This window comes from Mobula hypostoma, chromosome 19, assembly GCF_963921235.1.
Source record: "Mobula hypostoma chromosome 19, sMobHyp1.1, whole genome shotgun sequence".
NCBI lineage: Eukaryota > Metazoa > Chordata > Chondrichthyes > Myliobatiformes > Myliobatidae > Mobula > Mobula hypostoma.
The window spans coordinates 63084539-63106680 of NC_086115.1; the positions used below are offsets into that span (position 1 = coordinate 63084539).

The following is a 22142-nucleotide window of genomic DNA, read 5'->3' on the forward strand; positions in this document are numbered from 1 at the left end:
AATTTGATAGGTGCAGGAAGGCTAAATAGCGTGCCGGAAGTTCGTAACTCGGGTCATTAGGACCAGAGAATGACGTCAGATAATTGTGTCAATACACAACGACAAAATTACAGTCAAAAATGATTGTTTATTAAACGAATGTCAGGTTGCTCTTACTCGGATGTAGTTATCTACAGAGAACATATATCATGTTAACACCAGCATCCAATGATAAAGCTAAAATATTTAGCTACATGTAGGAAAGCGTTTAATTTGAATCTATTCTTTGCATTTCATTGGCAATGACCCTTTTTATAACGATGTGCAAAACTCTATTGTTTGCAATGAATGCTCTGTCACCGTTATTTCGAACAAGTGGCGTTGCGCCCTACTATTTGATTATATGTTTATATTCTTTTTCTCTTCGTTAACAGCAATCATTTTGCCTGCCACTTATGCTAAACACAATGTGGTATGGGACCTGATGGCCGATAATGAATAAAAATAAGATGCCTAGATTGTTGTAACACAATGGAAAATGTGAACGAAGAGACGAAAATGACATCCACTACTTTTGATTTTTAACCTCGGAAACAGAAACAGTGTCCCATTTAAAAGATGGGTGTTTTAATATCCATCTATTTGGGTAAGCTTTCTCCAGTAAGCGCCAGAAAAGATGTGTTTGATTGGAATAAGAAGCCACGGCTGTTAACATTTCAGGATCACATGTATTTTCACTCTTACTACATGCAAAAAGATAACAAACGACAAAATACAGATCAAGTTAGTAGCAAGGGCGTTCATTTGACTCTATTTTAGCTTTAAATACACTCACTGCCGTTCCATTAAACCATTAGTCTATTAAGTACCGACGTTAATGAATAATTTACAATAAAATACAATTTCAGATTTTATCTCTTTCAAATTATTATACCATGATAAAAGCTATACATCAGAATATCAGTTGTTTGGTGGCACGTGTTTAAAACAATTTACGTTTTTTTATACAGAAGACCAGACAGGGTACAACCTTCATTCATGACATATCTAACTGAGCTAGTACAAGCAACATGAACATCAAATACTTTGTTCCTTTACGAACTTGACTCTTAAAAAGTGTATTTTTTAATTTTGTTGGATGACTTACCCAAGCTGCAATTTTAAATATATTCAAAATTACACCGCACTACTCGGCAAGTCGCATAAGTTGCCTGCGTATGAACTCGCACAGACTGTCATATTTTCAACAGAGCTCTTTACCAGATCTGGTTGTTTTCTCTTAAAGAGGTGCAGTTTGGACCATTTTAAAAACTGATGCAAGAGCAGTCAATTTGACCCCCAGACTGAACGAGGTTGTGTCAGAGTTTATTTTTACAAAATAACCTAAACTGACTCGGTAGATCTTTGGGAATGGATTATATATGCATAACGTATGTATGCGTACATGTTATATGATTATTATTTTCCATTTTTTAAATTTCAGCCCCACACGGATCAACAGAAAAGCAATGCTGTTTCCTGAAGAATATGTCAGTCCATTATTTTTTTGTCCATTGTTTCTATTTTGCCATTCCTGGAATAAGGCTCAAAAGCGGAAGAGCTCAAGTATCGAGCAGACAGTTCCTGCAAGTTTCCCGTCAAAGATCCAGTAACAGTTAAGGGTGAGGTGAGCCTTGTAGCTACCGTCCCGATAAGAGACGGTACCGGCATACTGAAAACATTGTGTCCGGGATGGGTGGTGCTCAGTGTCGGTGCTCCCGATGTCCCCACCGTGAGTGACGATGTGCCCAGTGTGGTGCCAAGGCCGACTACGGGGCCGCGCAGAGTCGATCCTAGACTGTTCGTGGCGCAGGGCAGGATACCGGGCAAGCCGGGGGGCGACAGAAGCCGGCCTTGTTCCAGGAGCCGTAACACGCTGCACGTTGCTGCCGTCTCAGAGGCCGTCGACCGAACGTCGGAGTCCTTTCCCTGGTCTTTTTTCTGCTTCGTGCGTCGGTTTTGAAACCAGACCTTTACCTGTTTGTTTTGTAACACACAGTAATCGCATAAATATACGACAGCCTTGAATCTATGTTGGCGCATATTCGCCATGCCAGCTTCAACATAGCCCAATGACATAATATGTATATCTTCAATAATATATCTATCTCAGAGCTGGCCAAGAATGCGTCCATTTTTAAAGGTACAATATCAGATTAAATATTAAGTGTGCTTACACGGAAATAAATAGTTTTATTATCAACATGGCACACAAAATATCACGGGATTATCTTCAACATTATTTATTATGATTTGTTGACATTCAATGCACCTTACATACCCAAAGATAGATAAGTATGCATTTCCGAATTGCATCAAGTTATTTTTGGAAACTGTGCGGTTGACAGACTGGGTAAACCCATTGAAGACATTCCGTTTCTTAACGCTGTCTGATTCTTACCTTCTGTAAATAATGGCAAATGTTCGGGAAGATGCCTTTGCCCCTTATGAATGAAACAAACACTGTAGGAATAACGCTTTCATTCACTACTGAAATAGAACACGAAGCTGCTGAGGATATACAGGGCCATGCTGGCTCCGTGAACCGCTAAATATATTTGAACAAAGTTCGTGGCTAATAATAATATTAATGACCTAATAACGTTAAAACAATTCTTTCTTTAAAAATCTGTTTGAAACACCAGTTCAAAAGTAACATTAGAAATGATTACGCGGTCAATAAAATAGTTTTCCACAGAAAATTATATTGTTCTAATATTAATTTAAAAGGTACTCCCATGACCATCTTTGAACATTTTTGACCAATTGAACAACTGATAAATTGCCTTTCTTATTTAGATTCTAATTTGTACAGAATTTTTGGAGCAATAACTGAACTGTTTTCACCAACCAAGTAAAATCTACTATAACATACCAAAAAAGGCGTTCTTCAATGTGTGAATCGCCAGTGTAGGCTGATACTTTAAAAGCCCTGGTATGGCCGTGACAGTTCTACTTAAGAATTGTCTCGGCCATAACCAAGACAGGAGTGTATCCCAAAAAAAAAAATCAACGCCAGAGTTTAATATTTTAAAATGTCAGCACATGGACTTTTAAAAAAAATGCTATTTTATTGATAGATATGGAATCTGAGCATCTCGAAAAGTTTAAATCTCATGCTATAGCGCAAGAACAACAAAAGGACAGAATCTTACAAATGACAAGCCATGTCTACCTGCGTTTCCGACAAGTTGAGCTGTCGGGCCAGTTCCGTTCGTTCTCGTCCAACAACGTACTGGCAGCGCTGAAACTCCATCTCTAAACGGTATAGCTGCTCAGCTGTGAACGACGTTCGAGTGCGCTTGGGCCGGTCAAGATCGAGTCCTTTGGGTAGAATTATTTCTCGTATAGATCCCTTTGCATCTACATGATGGAATGGCAGTGGTCAATTACTTTTTCCAATCAAAGCAACAACAACTCAACAAAATACAAAAGGAGTTCTTGTAAATAGTATGCCTTTCCGAAATAGTCGCACCACTCTAAGCCATGAATTTGGTTTGCCTTATTTCTATTCACAAAATTCTAAATACTGTACATTTCTGCCACGGACGGTCCCCAACCCGGCTGCGAGAAAGGGGAAGGGTTGGACATGGGGCTAGAAATCGCATCCTGTAAAACGCAGGGCTGCAGAAACGCTAACAGAAGCTCCAGGGACGTCTTCCCTGGGAGGGGAAGGATCTCCGAAGATGGGCTACACCTGGGGTACAGCTTGAGAGATTGATTGGCCCAAGACAGAGGGCCCCGGCGAGCTGCTGTCGGCCGACTCTGCCCCAGCAGGGGCAATGGGCTGAACGAGAAGACATTCGAAACCACTATCATGCGTTTACCCATTGTACACTCGTATGGGGTTAGAATTATACGTTGGTACTCTTCTCCAAATGAAACTAGAACGTTTACTTGTTCTTGAACACACATGTTCAAAGACAACGGAGAAACAATAATCAAAGGTTTTGGCTATAAAGATTTTCAGTGGCACATGTATTAGAAATCTCCATATTCTCGTCAACATCAGCTAGTGCTTATTGTAAAAAAAACCTGCCAGGGTTATATTTCCGTACAAATTCAAGCGAGTTGTTAGAAAGAAGATGGCGCAAAGGAAACGTCCTTGGAGTAAATTCAAAATTATTCTACTAGACATACAAATTTAGTACTGGAAAAGTGTCATTTGGTCAGAGAATTGAAACCTCCATCATTTATTCTCAAATATTAAAGATTTACTCATGAGGCCGTGAGAAAATGCCGACTGTTTATTCATTTCCATAGATGCTGCCTGGCCTGCCGAGTTCCACCAGCATTTTGCGTGTGTTGCTCTAGGTTTCCAGCATCTACACAATCGCTTGTTTATGAATAAATTGAGATTTTTTTTACTAGTTTGGTTAATTGAATGTGACTTTTACCTTAAAACAAATGACGCATTTACAAATAATTATGTCACACTGCAATAATCTTACTGTCGGGGGAAAAATATCCCACGAAAGTTTAGTTTGCACAAATCAAAAGGCAAATTAAAAAGACATCCAAGACGCACGGAACGATTCGTAACTAGAAAGCACTATCAACTGAAACCGCCAGAAGCAGAGAAGTGTAAGTCTGGACTCAGGCCGACTGCGGTCCGGGCATTGCCTCGAAAGCGATTCAATCTGACGCGCGTCCAGGGGCCAAACTGTCACTGAGGGATTAACAGTTGTTGTTCCCCGGCATCGCATCGCGTTACTGATTCAATACTTCTTCAGTATTAGGACAGAAGTTTATCATTTAACGGCAAGGACATGATATTTAAAATGAAAATGCGCTCCTGTTTGTTTCCTCTGTCCTGTCATTTTAATTTCAAGCATCGGTTTGTGTATTTCTTGCTAACTATTAAAAATGCACATTAACAAATAAGCAAACTGCAAGCGATCGTGATATTATCAATAAATTCACCTAGTTTTAAAAATAGACTTTTAAAACAATAATTAACTGAACGAACAGTTCCCAAACGCAACCATTAGAACAGTTCTTCATTTTCAGGACGGTAAGTAATTCGTATTGTTGAATTTAAGTTATTTATTTTTGACAAAACAATTTCCACAAATGAATCTAATTGAGTGGGTGCGTAAAAACATCACTCTGCATTCAAATATGTATATATACGTATATGCACGTGCATTATGATTCCTAAACAGACGCCGCCACGGTAGTAAATTAGATCACAAAGACACATCCTGTCCCTTGGTTGTTTTAAATTTCATCTGATCTGTGCAAATGGGCGTTTCTTTTTAAAAAAGACTGGCCCTGACAACATACTTTTATGAATGAATTCCATGTCATAATGTTATGCTTGCAATTTATTGAACATTAATTGGCATGAGTTATATAATATTATAAGATCACGTTGTTCCTAAACTGAAATAATCGAAAACATTCATGTGTTTTCCAGAAAGTCACTTAATGCAGGTTTGGATTTAATCGCCCTCATTCATAAACCGATTGCAAATATTTGATGTGCGTATATAGTAAATAATTCTTGTGTTGATTTAAAGCGCCGTTGAGGTAATATCAGTAAAATCGATTACATCCCGCGTTTCGTCTGTCAATTGCGTGACTCTTTAGGAAGGGAAACACCGTTTAATCTCTCTCCCTTTAATTTGCCAAATAGCCAGACACTCTGGCCATTTACTTTCCTATAACTCAACTTACGCTTTTTTCAACAGTTCCGTAAAATTAATATTTCAACCTACAGAACGCGCAGGCGAACAAAAACAACGTGATTAAAAGAGACTTCAGCCTGCGAGTACCAGCAATAAATCCGGAAAAGAGGCCGGTAAAAGACAAAGAATCAGACAAATAAACGCTTTAGAGAAAACAGACTTTCTGTGTTTTAATAGTCGATGAGTTCTACTGGACTTTCGGCCATAAGCCACCTTAAAAGGCATAAATATAAACATTAGTGAGTGGATGTTTGTGGCAAAACGGCCTATTTAAAGAGGAAACGCGGCAGATCATGTTTGCTTGGAGCCTATTTTTTAAATGTACTCAGCTAGGTGGTCTAAAATGTTAGATAATATCGTAGACAGGACTCTGAAGCTGGGCCAAACCAGTGGGACAAATCAGCTGAAAACTCAACAGAAAGGGAGAAAGAGAGAGAGATAGATAGATAGATAGATACAGATAGAGAGACAGAAAGAGAGGGAGAGAGATAGAGAGAGAGAGAGAAAGAGAGAGAGACAGAGAGAGAGAGAGAGAAAGAGAGCGAGACAGAGAGAGAGAGAGAAAGAGATAGAGAGAGAGGGAGAAAGAGAGAGAGAGAGAGAGAGAGAGAGAGAGAACGCTCACCTCTTACAAGAATTCGTCTACAATAGTCCGGGTCAGTAGTACTAGATTTTGTTTTACTGCAGTCATCGGAGATTGCAGAAGCTGAGAAAGTCTCCTGCTGGTCCTCCATCAAAGAATTCCGGAGGCTTCCGTGAGAATCCCCTGAACTGGAGCTGCTTTCTCTGCCTTCCCGGATTCCATTCTTTAAACCTCTGCTCGACTCCGCTTCCATTATTGGTTCTCGATTGCACCTGACTTCCATTGAGGACGGTTAATGTAACGTAGTACAGTGAAAAATAAGAAATTGCAAGGCACGATAATTTTGTTTCGGTATTGCATAAAATATTGTCCCGGCAGTTGGATTCTCTTTAAAGTTCGCTTTATCGGCGAAGAATGCTCGATTGAAATTCTGCTTTCTCCGTTGGCCTTTTTTTTATGGTTGTCCAGCTTGAAGTACCAAATGATCAACACAACGCGACATAGTGCTTTAATCTGCAGCCTTCCAGATTTACTGTTGTGAGAGAGAGAGATCTACAAATACCAGACACATAGTACGCACACTTGCCGTTTCAATTGATTCTGGGTAATTTTACGGCCCGGCATTTACGTTACCCCATGCATACGCTGACTTGTTTGGATAATATATCAGGTCTTAATAGATGGTTTCTATGCTTGTCTTCAATCAGGCTGCTAAATACTGTAAACCGATTGGCCTCAAATGCGGAAAAATACACTTGTCAGAGAGTTAAGAGTTTCAAGAAAGTTCTGAGCAATTTGATGGCATAATATTAGCGCCGCAAGCAGCCATCTCTAAAGCCCGAGTTGCTTTGAGCTTCTGTCCCTTGAACTGAACGTTCAGACCAGTGAGACCGAGTCACCTTTAGGAACTACCCAGAGAGTGGAAAAAAAATCTATTCAAAATATATCCACAGGAAACAGCTAGTCCGGAAAATGCTCACTAAAGATTCACTAAATGAAAAGTTTCACCCCAGTTATTTCATTGTCATTGCAACAATATATTTGGTACCTCGAATGGACAATAATCCAATAAGAGCATTGATTAGCCGACAATGAATCAATTCAAGTGAATAGCTGGCTGCTCGGAGCACGCTCCTGTCCCCCTTGTCACCTCGCGGGGCAGAAGCCCTCTTCACGCTGCTCTTCGCATTCATTCTTTTGTGGGGAATGGGGAAAAGAGTGAAAGATGGCAATTATCTAATTGGACTATTAACAAACAATTCTCCGAGTGTGGCTTGCATGGTCGTGTTTCGTAGGGCGGGGTGAAAGGCCACATGTCGGACATAACCCATTCAGAGGAGCCCAGACCGCTTTAGGAGGTCTGTCGGCCCGCAATTCCCGCAATGGAAGCGCCGAACAGCAACATGAAGAATGCCGGCAATCTCCATGGCGCTGGTTCCTAAAAAGAAATCCATGTCGGATATCTGTTAAAAAAAATAAAGATCAACACTTCATTATCCACCCCCCCAACCCGCAACCTTTGCCTATTCCAGTAGCTATCTTCAAGCACATTGAGGATTTATGCCTGTTTATCGTCAGTTTGAACAGACACCAATCTGTTGTGGGCTCGTTTATCACTTTAATGAGACACGGTGCTTACGCAAAGGCAACATAATGACTTTTAAAAAGAACATTTCCCTCTGTTATGCATCGCACATAAAATAAATTTCATTATTATCTCCTCGTTCTCGAGGTTAAAACCGTGAATAAAATAGAACACCGTGGAAGGAAATCCTTCCTCGTCACCTGTTTGGGAATGGACAATTACATAAATATTTAAAAATAAGATTCCCATCTCTGAATTGAAGTGCAGTGTCTCAGTTACTGATAATGTCTGCAGTCAGCTGGAGATTTACGAAGGTTGTTGAAAAGAGACGCGCGAGCAACACTTCTGCAATAACCAAAATATTTCAGAAGTTCCTCGCACACCTTTTAGCTGCACAAATACTGGATGCAACACTGGTGTTCAGCAAGTTTCAGTACAACTTACTAATTAATATTCAAACTTTCCCACCGAAGGTAAAACTCCTTCCTGAAAAAGTATACCAGAAATATTTTATTGGATCACGTTGTTACTACATACCACAACACACACACACACAAAATGCTAGAGGAACTCAGCAAGTTAGCATCTATGGAAATGAATAAACAGTCGACGTGTATTCGCTTCTGTATCGATGAAGGTTCTCGGCCTGAAATGTCGACTGTTTATTTATGTCTGTGGATGCTGCCCGACCTACTGAGTCCCTCCAGTATTTTGTCTGTGATGCTTTGGATTTCCCGCATTGACAAACTATCCTGTGTTTATTACATGCCGTAGTACAACTTTGGGCTAAATTGGCATTGGCTTTAATCTCACAGGGGTACAGAATGGACCTATCGGCTGCATTTACCGGGTACCGAATCGCTGACACCACCAGCTTCTCATTCATTTACCTACAAACCCGTCGAAAAGTATTGAAAGTTACGTTTCATTTCAACTAACAGAAACGACTTTAAGGTAAAATCAAAATTTAGGGAGCGCAAGCCTCAGTTGGGAAAGACCAGCAGTACAGAAATCAGTGAAAGAGAAATGGCCGTGTTGAGGGTTCAGGGTGGATCTGCAAGATTTAGTGTGCAATTTGGCGAGTTTGCCAATCTACATTTGACATTTGCCAAATAATGTGTAAGCTAATAGATAGAATGCGCGGTTGTAAGCATCCCTATGCAGTAATGCACTCTGGTGGGTATGTTGTTTGTCCAATGGCCAAAATTCACTGTTAGAACTAATTCTACTATAAAGAATAAATTGGCAGACTGCGCAGTAAACGTAATATTATCCGTATAACAAAGAATGAATCACTAACCCTGTGGAGGTTTGAATTGTTAGTACAATTGTTAAATAAGCTGCAGTTTTTCAGTCCAAGTCCCGTGTTCAAAAGTTTGGGAACTTCTTGGTCCCTTCATCTGCAATGCCTGCTGTCAGCCTATTAAGTGGCACTTGTGCACGAACCTTGCGCTCAAGTGAGCCTAATAATTACTTTGCATTAAGCACAGTTTCTTTGTCACGGCACAGACCTGAACTGATTTATGAAAGTGAAACACAATCTGACGATTCTTGTGCGCAATCCAGCCAATCTGACAAACAAGAAATTTCAATGGTACAAATTCGAAAGTGTCTATTTGTTTATTTCTTTCCCCTTCAATGGACGGCGGGACTGCGGTAACGGGAACGATTTTGTCACCCACACTCTACATAAAAAAAACGCTGACAAAGTAATTCCCTTATGGTAACGTCGAAACACCTTCTGCAGTTTGCGCAGTGGGGACTCTAACTTAATGCATTGATTTGTGAAGGAGTTAAGATGTTTGGGACGGGAGAGAATTACTTTTATATTCTGAGCATTTAATTTTGCGCTGATCTCTACGTTAGTTCTCTTCGTTTCTTTCTCCTCTGTATTCGTGTGGAATGTTGATAACTTTATATAAAAGGAGTATACGATGATAGTTTGGTTGTGGCTCTTTCTAGAAACGCCACCAAGATTGTAAAGAATAATGAACAGTATTATTACCAATCACTCATTGCTAAAATTTTATATAGACATTGTCCATTTGCTATAGTGGATGCACAAAAATTATGAATAGAACTGGAACTGATCTGGAACAAGGCCAACAATTGAAAGGGAACAGTGTTAAGTAATTATACGTTTCCCCTTAAAATAGCCAATGCAAAACCCAGGTCGATGAAACTTCTTAAATATACTGAAGTTATTTTTATTCACATATCTGTTAGAATTTGAGAACAAACCACAGTGTTATTTGTGTTGAAACACACCCTACAAATAACTGAAAATGATGTGTCTTTTGTACGAAATCTCAACAACGTGTTCTAGTTTATCTAACAGTTACCCGTGAATCTACTGTCCGCTATTGCGCTGCCTTTAATCTAAGGCACATCAATTTTCTGGTAATTATTCTTAAAAATTGCCGATTGAAAACAAAGTACATTTCCAGCCCGAAACAAAGACCGACGTTAGATCCTCGGAGAAAGTTATTGACTGAACTTCTATGATTCTGACTAATTTCTTCTTAACATCCAATGCTGAAGAAAATTCTGATTCTGTTGTAAATCGGCAGCGACATCCAGTGGCCAATACCGGTAACTCGCATGGAATTTAAACGGCAGCTAAAATACATGGTGATGGAATCAATGACAGGAGCCCCGCGGCACTACTCCATGTCTAGTCACAATTTCAACATAGTTAAGTAGGCAAGCTAATCAGATATAATATCTAGAGTTATTAATATCATTCTGTTGAGGAAATAGGTTTAATCTATAAAAAATTACCTAAACTTATTCTAGTTATCTTGTTCAAGCTAATAAAAGGGATGATTATCTTTTTATATATCATTGTAATAAAAGTTCAAAGTTCAAAGTAAATTTATTATCAGAATACATATATCTCACCATATTCAACCCTGAAATTCATTTTCTTGTACTGGTGGTGTCATCCGTTAGTCTCGCGAGACCATGGATCTGAGCCTGGAACCCCAGGGTGCAGGCCTGGGCAAGGTTGTATGGAAGACCGGCAGTTGCCCATGCAGCAAGTCTCCCCTCTCCATGATACTAATGTTGTACAAGGGAAGGGCAAGGGCCGATACAGCTTGACACCAGTGTCGTCGCAGGAGTTGCCAGAACGAGGTTGAAGGCAACGTCGGACTGCCTTAGGGACTCCAGCTCCAGATTTGTCCTCAGGGTTTACTCCCGAAGCCTTTCCCATGAGTGGGTGTGGCCGCAAGGCAGCGGTGGTTTGAAATCAGAATTTTCCCTCTCTTAGATGAACTGCCTTCCCAGGCTGTCGAGCTCCATCTACCCGAAGCGCTGGTTTCAAGGCACCAGGACCCGCCTTCGCCCCTTCTCCTGTCAGTAGAAACAGTTCCACCGGGCTTAGAGGCTAAGCCACACGAGAAGGCCAGGAGTTGGACTTGGTTGTCAGAGGCTATTTGAGGCGCATGCCGTGAGGAGCACTTTTAGGTAGTGGGAGCTTGTCCTCACTACCGCCCCTCGGCGTGACAACCTTGGAGATACACAATAAATCTATAGAATAATAACCACGAGAGAACCAATGAAAGACCACACCAACTTGGGCATACAACTAGAGTGCAAAAGACAGCAAACGGTGCAAATACAAAAAGAAGAAATAATAAAAATAACATTGCATGATTAATAGAAGCTCTCAATATATATAAACTACACCCACTACTTGTGAAATTCCTGCAACACTTGATGAAGCACGGGTATCCTGTAATCACCCTATCTATTAACAACCAAAAAAGAACAACCACCGTTATCAAAATAAACCAAGGCATTTTCCAAGGCAACTCTCTAAGCCCACTACAGTTCTGTCTAGCTTTAAACCCACTCTCTAATTTACTGAAATGGACAAAAATTAGGATCAAATCGCAAACACCTTTTATACATGGATGATTTGAAATTACATGCTCCTTCGTCACTTAAACTAAAGCAATTAATTCAAATAGTAGAACTATATTCTAAAGATATAAATATGAACTTTGGCCTGGATAAATGCAAAATATTAAACATAAAGTCGGGTGTAATAGAGCGAATAGAAAACAAAACGGAGCAGCAGGATACAATACAACGGGTGGATGAATATGAAACAGATAAGTATCTGGGATATCAAGAAGGAAAGAAAATAGAACATAGAGCAATAAAGGATAAACTTTTGACAGAATTTACTTTGAGCCTTAAAAAAATCTGCCAAACAGAGCTCAACCGTAAAAATAGAACAAGGGCAATAAACACTTTTACTATACCTATATTAATGTATTCTTTTGGCATGATATCTTGGTCTGAAACTGATCTGGGAAATTTATAATGAAAAATAAGAACTTTAAATGTCAAATTTCAGAAAGTAATTCAGAAAATGCACTTAAATTAATGCTACCAAGGACAGAAGGGGGAAGAGGAATAACAGGCATTAAAAATCTACACAAGTCCCCAGGCTCTGATGGGTTTACCTCAGAGTGGTACAAATTGCTGACATCACAGTTAGTCCTATTATTACTTAACACCTTTAATTGGATCTTACAGAGAGGAGAAATTCCACCCTCCTGGAGAGAGGTGATTATCTCAGTTATCCCTGAAGAGGGTAAAGATAAACTAGAACATGGTAATTACCAGCCAATCAGTGTTCTTAATTTGGACTACAAATTATTTACATCTATATTAGTTCGTAGACTGGAAAAGCTTCTACCTGGCCTCATCCACTTAGACCATACTGGGTTCATTCAGCAAAGACAAACTCAGGACAATATAGGGAGAACTTTACACATACTAGAACAGGTTATCAAGAACGGGACAGAGACAATGGTAGTGGGATTAGACGCTGAGAAAGCTTTTGATTCAGTTAGTTGGGTATTCCTATACAGAGTGTTAGGAAGATTCGGCTTTCAAGAAAAGTTTATTAAAGTAATCCAGACTTTATATGACAGCCCTGCAGCTTAAATTAAGATAAATGGGGACCTCTCTGACTCTTTTATTTTAGAGAGAGGAACTAGACAAGGATGCCCAATTTCTCCTCTCCTTTTTGCACTATGTATTGAACCTTTTCCCCAACTAATAAGACAGAGCGAAATTGTAAAAGGTATCAAGGTGGCAGGGATTGAACAGAAGGTGGCGCTATTCGCAGATGCCATTTTAGTCTATTTGAGTGAACCAGAAAAACCATTTATAGGATTGTTTAAACGCAAACAACAGGAATTCTGCAGATGCTGGAAATTCAAGCAACACACATTAAAGTTGCTGGTGAACGCAGCAGGCCAAGCAGCATCTATAGGAAGAGGCGCAGTCGACGTTTCAGGCCGAGACCCTTCGTCAGGACTAACTGAAGGAAGAGTGAGTAAGGGATTTGAAAGCTGGAGGGGGAGGGGGAGATCCAAAATGATAGGAGAAGACAGGAGGGGGAGGGATAGAGCCGAGAGCTGGACAGGTGATAGGCAAAAGGGGATACGAGAGGATCATGGGACAGGAGGTCCGGGAAGAAAGACGGGGGGGGGTGACCCAGAGGATGGGCAAGAGGTATATTCAGAGGGACAGAGGGAGAAAAAGGAGAGTGAGAGAAAGAATGTGTGCATAAAAAAGAGTAACAGATGGGGTACGAGGGGGAGGTGGGGCCTAGTGGAAGTTAGAGAAGTCAATGTTCATGCCATCAGGTTGGAGGCTACCCATATGGAATATAAGGTGTTGTTCCTCCAACCTGAATGTGGCTTCATCTTTACAGTAGAGGAGGCCGTGGATAGACATGTCAGAATGGGAATGGGATGTGGAATTAAAATGTGTGGCCACTGGGAGATCCTGCTTTCTCTGGCGGACAGAGCGTAGATGTTCAGCAAAGCGGTCTCCCAGTCTGCGTCGGGTCTCACCAATATATAAAAGACCACATCGGGAGCACCGGACGCAGTATATCACCCCAGTCGACTCACAGGTGAAGTGATGCCTCACCTGGAAGGACTGTTTGGGGCCCTGAATGGTGGTAAGGGAGGAAGTGTAAGGGCATGTGTAGCACTTGTTCCGCTTACACGGATAAGTGCCAGGAGGGAGATCAGTGGGGAGGGATGGGGGGGACGAATGGACAAGGGAGTTGTGTAGGGAGCGATCCCTGCGGAATGCAGAGAGAGGGGGGGAGGGAAAGATGTGCTTAGTGGTGGGATCCCGTTGGAGGTGGCGGAAGTTACGGAGAATAATATGTTGGACCCGGAGGCTGGTGGGGTGGTAGGTGAGGACCAGGGGAACCCTATTCCTAGTGGGGTGGTGGGAGGATGGAGTGAGTGCAGATGTACGTGAAATGGGGGAGATGCGTTTAAGAGCAGAGTTGATAGTGGAGGAAGGGAAGCCCCTTTCTTTAAAAAATGAAGACATCTCCCTCGTCCTAGAATGAAAAGCCTCATCCTGAGAGCAGATGCGGCGGAGACGGAGGAATTGCGAGAAGGGGAAAACGCCATCCCCTTCTCGCAATTCCTCCGTCTCCGCCGCATCTGCTCTCAGGATGAGGCTTTTCATTCTAGGACGAGGGAGATGTCTTCATTTTTTAAAGAAAGGGGCTTCCCTTCCTCCACTATCAACTCTGCTCTTAAACGCATCTCCCCCATTTCACGTACATCTGCTCTCACTCCATCCTCCCACCACCCCACTAGGAATAGGGTTCCCCTGGTCCTCACCTACCACCCCACCAGCCTCCGGGTCCAACATATTATTCTCCGTAACTTCCGCCACCTCCAACGGGATCCCACCACTAAGCACATCTTTCCCTCCCCCCCTCTGCATTCCGCAGGGATCGCTCCCTACACAACTCCCTTGTCCATTCGTCCCCCCCATCCCTCCCCACTGATCTCCCTCCTGGCACTTATCCGTGTAAGCGGAACAAGTGCTACACATGCCCTTACACTTCCTCCCTTACCACCATTCAGGGCCCCAAACAGTCCTTCCAGGTGAGGCATCACTTCACCTGTGAGTCGACTGGGGTGATATACTGCGTCCGGTGCTCCCGATGTGGCCTTTTATATATTGGTGAGACCCGACGCAGACTGGGAGACCGCTTTGCTGAACATCTACGCTCTGTCCGCCAGAGAAAGCAGGATCTCCCAGTGGCCACACATTTTAATTCCACATCCCATTCCCATTCTGACATGTCTATCCACGGCCTCCTCTACTGTAAAGATGAAGCCACACTCAGGTTGGAGGAACAACACCTTATATTCTGTATGGGTAGCCTCCAACCTGATGGCATGAACATTGACTTCTCTAACTTCCGCTAGGCCCCACCTCCCCCTCGTACCCCATCTGTTACTCTTTTTTATGCACACATTCTTTCTCTCACTCTCCTTTTTCTCCCTCTGTCCCTCTGAATATACCTCTTGCCCATCCTCTGGGTCACCCCCCCCCCGTCTTTCTTCCCAGACCTCCTGTCCCATGATCCTCTCGTATCCCCTTTTGCCTATCACCTGTCCAGCTCTCGGCTCTATCCCTCCCCCTCCTGTCTTCTCCTATCATTTTGGATCTCCCCCTCCCCCTCCAGCTTTCAAATCCCTTACTCACTCTTCCTTCAGTTAGTCCTGACGAAGGGTCTCGGCCTGAAACGTCGACTGCGCCTCTTCCTATAGATGCTGCTTGGCCTGCTGCGTTCACCAGCAACTTTAATGTGTGTTGCTTATAGGATTGTTTACACTGTTGGATGAGTTTGGGAAAATATCAGGTTATAAAATTAATGTAAGGAAAATGTAGGTTTTGTCCTTAAATTATACAGCATCCAAAAAACTGCAGGATACATATGATCTGAAGTGGGAAGCTAAATCATTCAAATATTTAGGAATAACTCAGCCAAAAGATCTTTCAATATTGTCACAGGTAAATTATGGGCCATTCATTTCAGAGATAAAAGCAGATATACATAGGTGGAATCTTATCCCCTTTTTAAGTTCAAATTCAAGGATAAATATCATAAAAATGAATATTCTCCCTCAGTTACTTTACCTTTTCTGGACTTTACCTGTGGAGGTAGACGATAATCAATTCAGGGAATGGGACAAATGGATTTCCTCCTTTATCTGGGAAGGAAAGAAACCTAGAATTCAATTTAAAAACTTACAGTTAGGAAAGGAAGGAGGAGGTATGGCACTTCCTTGTTTGAGAAATTAATTTTATTCTTCACAGATAACCCCTCTGTTATATTGGTGCAATAGGGAATATAAGGCTAGATGGAAGGAAATAGAATTTGGATTAGTCGACAGTTTTCCTCTACAGGCCTCAATAGCTGTCAAAGGATTGATGGCCCAATTGGAAAAGATTAAAAACAACTGGATAAATCTCACATTAAAAGTATGGCAGAAGGTGGCTAATTCATGTGGAATCAATAACATGTTAAAACTTTTCAGATGGTGTGCTTATGATACCAAATTTCTTCCCAGCAAAGGAGATAAAAGATCTGAACTATGGATAAAGAAAGGTCTTACAACCTAGCTCTCATTCACACATAAAAGTGTATTACAGAGTTTTCAATCCCTGCAGGACAAACATGGCCTAGGACACAATGATTTTTTTAGGTACCTTCAAGGACAACATCATGTTAACCAGAGTTGTAGATATACAGACTTATCAACAGTAGAATTAGAATTTTTCAAGATTCTGAACTCGGCTTGCAGTTCAATACCAAGTAAATCAATTTCTCGATTATATAATGCCCTCTCTCATGCCAAGAATGAAAACACACTGTATATTAAAGAGAAGTGGGAGAAAGAAGCCGGGTTGGTACTTTCAGAGGAGGCTTGGGGGAAAATCTGCAGCTTCCAATGGTCTTCGACTAACTCTTTGATTTGGAGAGAACATTGTTGGAAAAATATTATAAGATACTTCAAGACCCCATACCAGGAAAGATATAAAGACACAAACAGAGAAGGTGTGGCTCCAAGGAGGCAAATCATTTCCATATTTTTTGGGATTGCCCTAAATTAAGTTTATGTTGGGAAGGTATTCACAGAACATTAGTTAAGGTATTTAAGACTCAGATACTGTCATGGTCCAGTCTGTGAGGTCCGCATTCCGGTTTATGGAACGGTCCATCAATCCTTATTCCAGGTTTTCTGGATTTTCTTTGTTCTGTTGGGTGCTCTAATTGAGGCACGTGATTCTCGTTTGGGCAGACACGTAAATACCTCTGGAGACCAGGGCCTGGCTGCTGGATTGTTCCTGTCCAAGCTCCCTGTCTGAATCCCTTCTCTGCCCCTTCCTCCTGAAGCCCTGCCCTGCCTTTGCCTTTGCCTTACCTTGCCTGTAACCCTTGCCTGTACTGCTGTCAAGTTCAACTGCTGGAGCAAGATAAGGAACTGTCTATTGTTGTTTTGAACTGTCTCTGTGTCCATGCCTTTGCTAGGTAGGCCTGGCTATTTGCTGCTACCTTGTGTTGAGAACTGTCTCTCTATTCTGTGTTTGAGTCCTGGCACTATGTCCTGTTCCCAAGGAGGGGTACTGGCTCTGTTCTGCATTCCTGTCTCCCTTGACCAAGTCAAGGCTTTGTGTTTTTGTCCTGTTCATGTGCCTCGCCCAGCCTGGGAGTACCTCGCCCAGCTTGGTGCTGGGGTTCCCTCATCTTGCCCAGGAGTCTCTCGTTCTGTCCTGTAGCCTTGCTTAATCCTGTCTCCCAAGACCATGTCATGTCTCCGCCTAGTTCCAGAGTCTGAGCCTCAGTCAAGACCCTGGTTCTTGGTCCTTGTCCAGTCTCTGGCTCAGAGTCCGAACCCAAGCCTCGTCATGTCCTCACCTTGAAGAACCCAAGCCTCGTCATGTCCTCGCCTTGAAGAACCCAAGCCTCGTCATGTCCTCGCCATGAAGTACCCAAGCCATGTCCAGTCCTGTAGCCATATCATGTCCTCGCCTCGTGCCAGAGTCCGAGCCCGAGTCAAGACCCAGTTTCTGGGTCCTTATCTAGTCTCTGGCTCGGAGTCCAAGCCCAGGCTCCTAGTTCCCAGTTCCTTGTCCTGGTCCTGCTTGCCTAGCCAATGTCCTAGCCCATGTCTGTGTTCTTGTCCCAGCTCTCTAGTCAGGTCCTGTTCCTAGTACTTCAGTATCTATGTCTTGCATTAGGGTCTGCTCCCAGCGCCCCTCTCTATGACGGTACAGTCCAGCCAGACTTGGACCCAGCGATACAGACACTGTTGTTAAACTCTTGCCATCCGGGGTTCCCCTCTTGTTGAATACCCCCCCCCACCTGCCTGGGTTACTGACAATCCTGGCAGGCCTGTTGGTCGCCAGGAGGCTCCCATGGGAGGGGGTGGTGGGGTACTGTCATGGTCCGGTCTGTGAAGTCCGCATTCCAGTTCATGGACTGGTCCATCAATCCTCATTCCAGGTTTTCTGGTTTTCCTTTGTTCTTTTGGGGGCTCTAATTGAGGCACATGATTCTCACTTGGGCAGACACATAAATACCTCCGGAGACCAGGGCTTGGCTGTTGGATTGTTCCTGTCCAAACCCCTTGTCTGAATCCCTTCTCTGCCCCTTCCTCCTGAAGCCTTTCCCTGCAACCAGTGTCTGAAGCCTTGCCTTGCCTGAAGACTTGCCTCGTCTGTAACCCTTGCCTGCAACCTTCGCCTATACCGCTGTCAAGTTCAACTGCCGGAGCAAGACAAGGAACTGTCTATTGTTGTTTTGAACTGTCTGTGTCCACGCCTTCACTAGGTAGGTCTGGCCATTTGCCGCTACCTCATGTTGGGAACCGTCTCTGTGTCCATGCCTTCACTAGGTAGGTTCGGCTGTTTGCTGCTACCTTGTGGTGGGAACTGTCTCTCTGCGTTCTGTGTATGAGTCCTGGCCCTACGCCCTGTTCCCAAGGAGAGGTCCCGGCTCTGTGTTCTGTGTTCCTGTCTCCCTTGACCAAGTCAAGGCTTCCTGTTCTCATCCTGTCCATGTGCCTTGCCCAGCCCAGGAGTACCTCACCCAGCCCAGTGTTGGAGTTCCCTCGTCTTGCCCAGGAGTCTCTCATTCTGTCCTGTAGCCTCGCCTAGTTCTGTCTCCCAAAACCACGCCGTCTTCGTCTAGTTCCAGAGTCCGAGCCCAAGTCAAGACCCTGGTTCTGGGTTCTTGTCCAGTCTCTGGCTCGGAGTCCGAACCCAAGCCTCGTCATGTCCTCGCCTCGAAGTACCCAAGCCTTGAAGTACCCAAGTCATTTCCAGTCCTGTAGCCGCATCATGTCCTCACATAGTTCCGGGGTCTGAGCCCGAGTCAAGACCCAGGTTCTGGGTCTTTGTCCAGTCTCTGGCTCGGAGTCCAAGCCCAGGCTCCTAGTTCCCAGTTCCTTGTCCTGGTCCCGCTTGCCTAGCCAATGTCCGAGCCCAAGTCTGTGTTCTTGTCCCAGCTCTCTAGTCAATTCCTGTTCCTAGTACTTCAGTGGCTATGTTTTGCATTAGGGCCTGCTCCCAGCGCCCCTCTCTGAACTTTGAGACTCTCTACTTAGGGCATGTATTGTTTTTGGAACAGAAGCAAGATATAAAGCTGCTGCAGGCCCTTTTAGCAGCAAGTAAGAAATCAATCACCAGAAAGTGGTTAAATCCAACATCACCTACATTAGAAAACTGGCATGAAATCATTTTGGAAATATTTAAAATGGAAAAGATGACCTACTCTCTGAGAATTCAAAAGGAAAAATTTTATCATATTTGGAATAAATGGATGGAATTTATAACCCCAGAGCGAGCAGACCTTAGATGATTCTTCTAATGGTTTATACTGTTTGTCTCACCAACATAGTAATAGGTCTCAAAGCTCTCCACTTCTTTTTGGATTCTGGACCTAACCAGTTCCCCTCTACCACCACTCTGCTCCATCTAGCGGAATTAGTCCTTGCTCTTAATAATTTCTCCTTTGGCTCCTCCCACTTCCTCCAAACTAAAGGTGTAGCCATGGGCACCGGTATGGGTCCCAGCTATGCCTGCCTTTTTGTTGGCTTTGTGGAACAACCCATGTTCCAAACCTATACTGGTACCTGTCCCCCACTTTTCCTTCGCTACATCGACAACTGCATTGGCGCTGCTTCTTGCACGCATGCTGAGCTCGTTGACTTTATTAACTGCCTCCAACTTTCACCCCGCCCTCAAGTTTACCTGGTCCATTTCCGACACCTCCCTCCCCTTTCTAGATCTTTCTGTCTCTATCTCTGGAGACAGCTTATCTACCGATGTCTACTATAATCCTACGGACTCTCACAGCTATCTGGACTATTCCTCTTCTCACCCCGTCTCTTGCAAAAAATGCCATCTCCTTCTCACAATTCCTCCGTCTCCACCGCATCTGCTCTCAGGATGAGGCTCCCACCACCAAGCACATCTTTCCCTCCCCCTCCCCCCCGCTTTCCACAGGGATCGCTCCCTACGCGACTCCCTTGTCCATTCGTCCCCCCCATCCTTCCCTACTGATCTTCCTCCCGACACATCCTTATAAGCGGAACAAGTGCTACACATGCCCTTACACTTCCTCCCTCACCACCATTCAGGGCCCCAAACAGTCCTTCCAGGTGAGGTGACACTTAACTTGTGAGTCGGCTGGGGTGATATACTGCGTCCGGTGCTCCCAGTGCGGCCTTCTATATATTGGTGAGACCCGACGCAGACTGGGAGGCCGTTTCGCTGAACACCTACGCTTTGTCCGCCAGAGAAAGCAGGATCTCCCAGTGGCCACACATTTTAATTCCACATCCCATTCTCATTCTGACATGTCTATCGATGGCTTCCTCTACTGTCAAGATGAAGCCACACTCAGGTTGGAGGAACAACACCTTATATTCCATCTGGGTAGCCTCCAACCTGACGGCATGAACATTGACTTCTCTAACTTCTTTGTTAATGCCCCACCTCCCCCTCATACCTCATCTGTTATTTATTTATTTATTTATTTATTTATTTATTATATATATATATTCTTTTTCTCTCTCTCCTTTTTCTCCCTCTGTCCCTCTCACTATACTCCTTGCCCATCCTCTGGGCTTCCCCCTCCCCCCTTCTTTCTCCCTAGGCCTCCTGTCCCATGACCCTCTCATATCCCTTTTGCCAATCACCTGTCCAGCTCTTGGCTCCATCCCTCCCCCTCCTGTCTTCTCCTATCATTTCGGATCTCCTCCTCCCCCTCCCACTTTCAAATCTCTTACTAGCTCTTCTTTCAGTTAGTCCTGACGAAGGGTCTTGGCCTGAAACGTCGACTGTACCTCTTCCTAGAGATGCTGCCTGGTCTGCTGCGTTCACCAGCAACTTTTATGTGTGTTGCTTGATTGCTGTTGACTAGGTTTTTCTCTTCATGCTTCAGATTGTAAACTAAAATATCACCATATAACCATATAGCAATTACAGCATGGAAACAGGCCATCTCGACCATTCCAGTCCGTGCCGAACTCCTACTCTCACCTAGTCCCACCGACCTGCACTCAGCCCATAACCCTCCATTCCTTTCCTGTCCATATAGCTGTCCAATTTAACTTTAAACAACAACATCGAACCTACCTCAACCACTTCTGCTGGAAGCTCGTTCCACACAGCCACCAATCTCTGAGTAAAGAAGTTCCCCCTCATGTTACCCCTAAACTTTTGCCCTTTAACTCTCAACTCATGTCCTCTTGTTTGAATCTCCTCCACTCTCAATGGAAAAAGCCTATCCACGTCAACTCTCTCAATCCCCCTCATAATTTTAAACACTTCTATCAAGTCCTCTCTCAACCTCCTACACTTCAAAGAATAAAGACCTAACTTGTTCAACCTTTCTCTGTAACTTAGGAGATGAAACCCAGGCAACATTTTAGTAAACCTCCTCTGTACTCTCTCAATTTTTTTGACATCTTTCCTATAATTCGGTGACCAGAACTGTACACAATACTCCAAATTTGGGCTTACCAATGCCTTATACAATTTCAACATTACATCCCAACACCTATACTCAATGCTCTGATTAATAAAGGCCAGCATACCAAAAGCTTTCTTCACCACCCTATCCACATGAGATGCCACCTTCAGGGAACTATGCACCATTATTCCTTGATCCCTCTGTTCTACTGCATTCTTCAATGCCCTACCATTTACTATGTATGTCCTATTTTGATTAGTCCTACCAAAATGTAGCACCTCACATTTTTCAGCATTAAACTCCATCTGCCATCTTTCAGCTCACTCTTCTAACTGGCCTAAATCTCTCTGCAAGCTTTGAAAACCTACTTCATTATCCACAACTCCACCTATCTTAGTATCATCTGCATACTTACTAATCCAATTTACTGCCCCA

At 43.2% G+C, this 22142-nt stretch overlaps 1 protein-coding gene across 1 annotated transcript; it reads right to left on the reverse strand.

Moving 5' to 3' along the window:
* Positions 1-723: 723 nt before the first annotated feature.
* Positions 724-6748, reverse strand: vax1 (ventral anterior homeobox 1). The gene is made up of 3 exons (XM_063071224.1): positions 6334-6748; positions 3194-3381; positions 724-1995 (listed from the first exon to the last, which is right to left on the reverse strand). Exons 1-3 carry the CDS (start codon positions 6572-6574, stop codon positions 1510-1512), a joined length of 915 nt encoding a protein of 304 aa, XP_062927294.1. The 5' UTR covers positions 6575-6748; the 3' UTR covers positions 724-1509.
* Positions 6749-22142: the final 15394 nt, after the last annotated feature.

Coding starts and splice junctions, on each gene's coding strand:
- vax1 (XM_063071224.1), bottom strand. CDS start 6,574: ATGGAAGTCAGGTGCAATCGAGAACCAATAATGGAAGCGGAGTCGAGC. Junction 3,382..6,333: donor TAGACGAATTCTTGTAAGAG/GTGAGCGTTCTC, acceptor TCCATCATGTAG/ATGCAAAGGGATCTATACGA. Junction 1,996..3,193: donor TCAACTTGTCGGAAACGCAG/GTAGACATGGCT, acceptor CAAAACAAACAG/GTAAAGGTCTGGTTTCAAAA.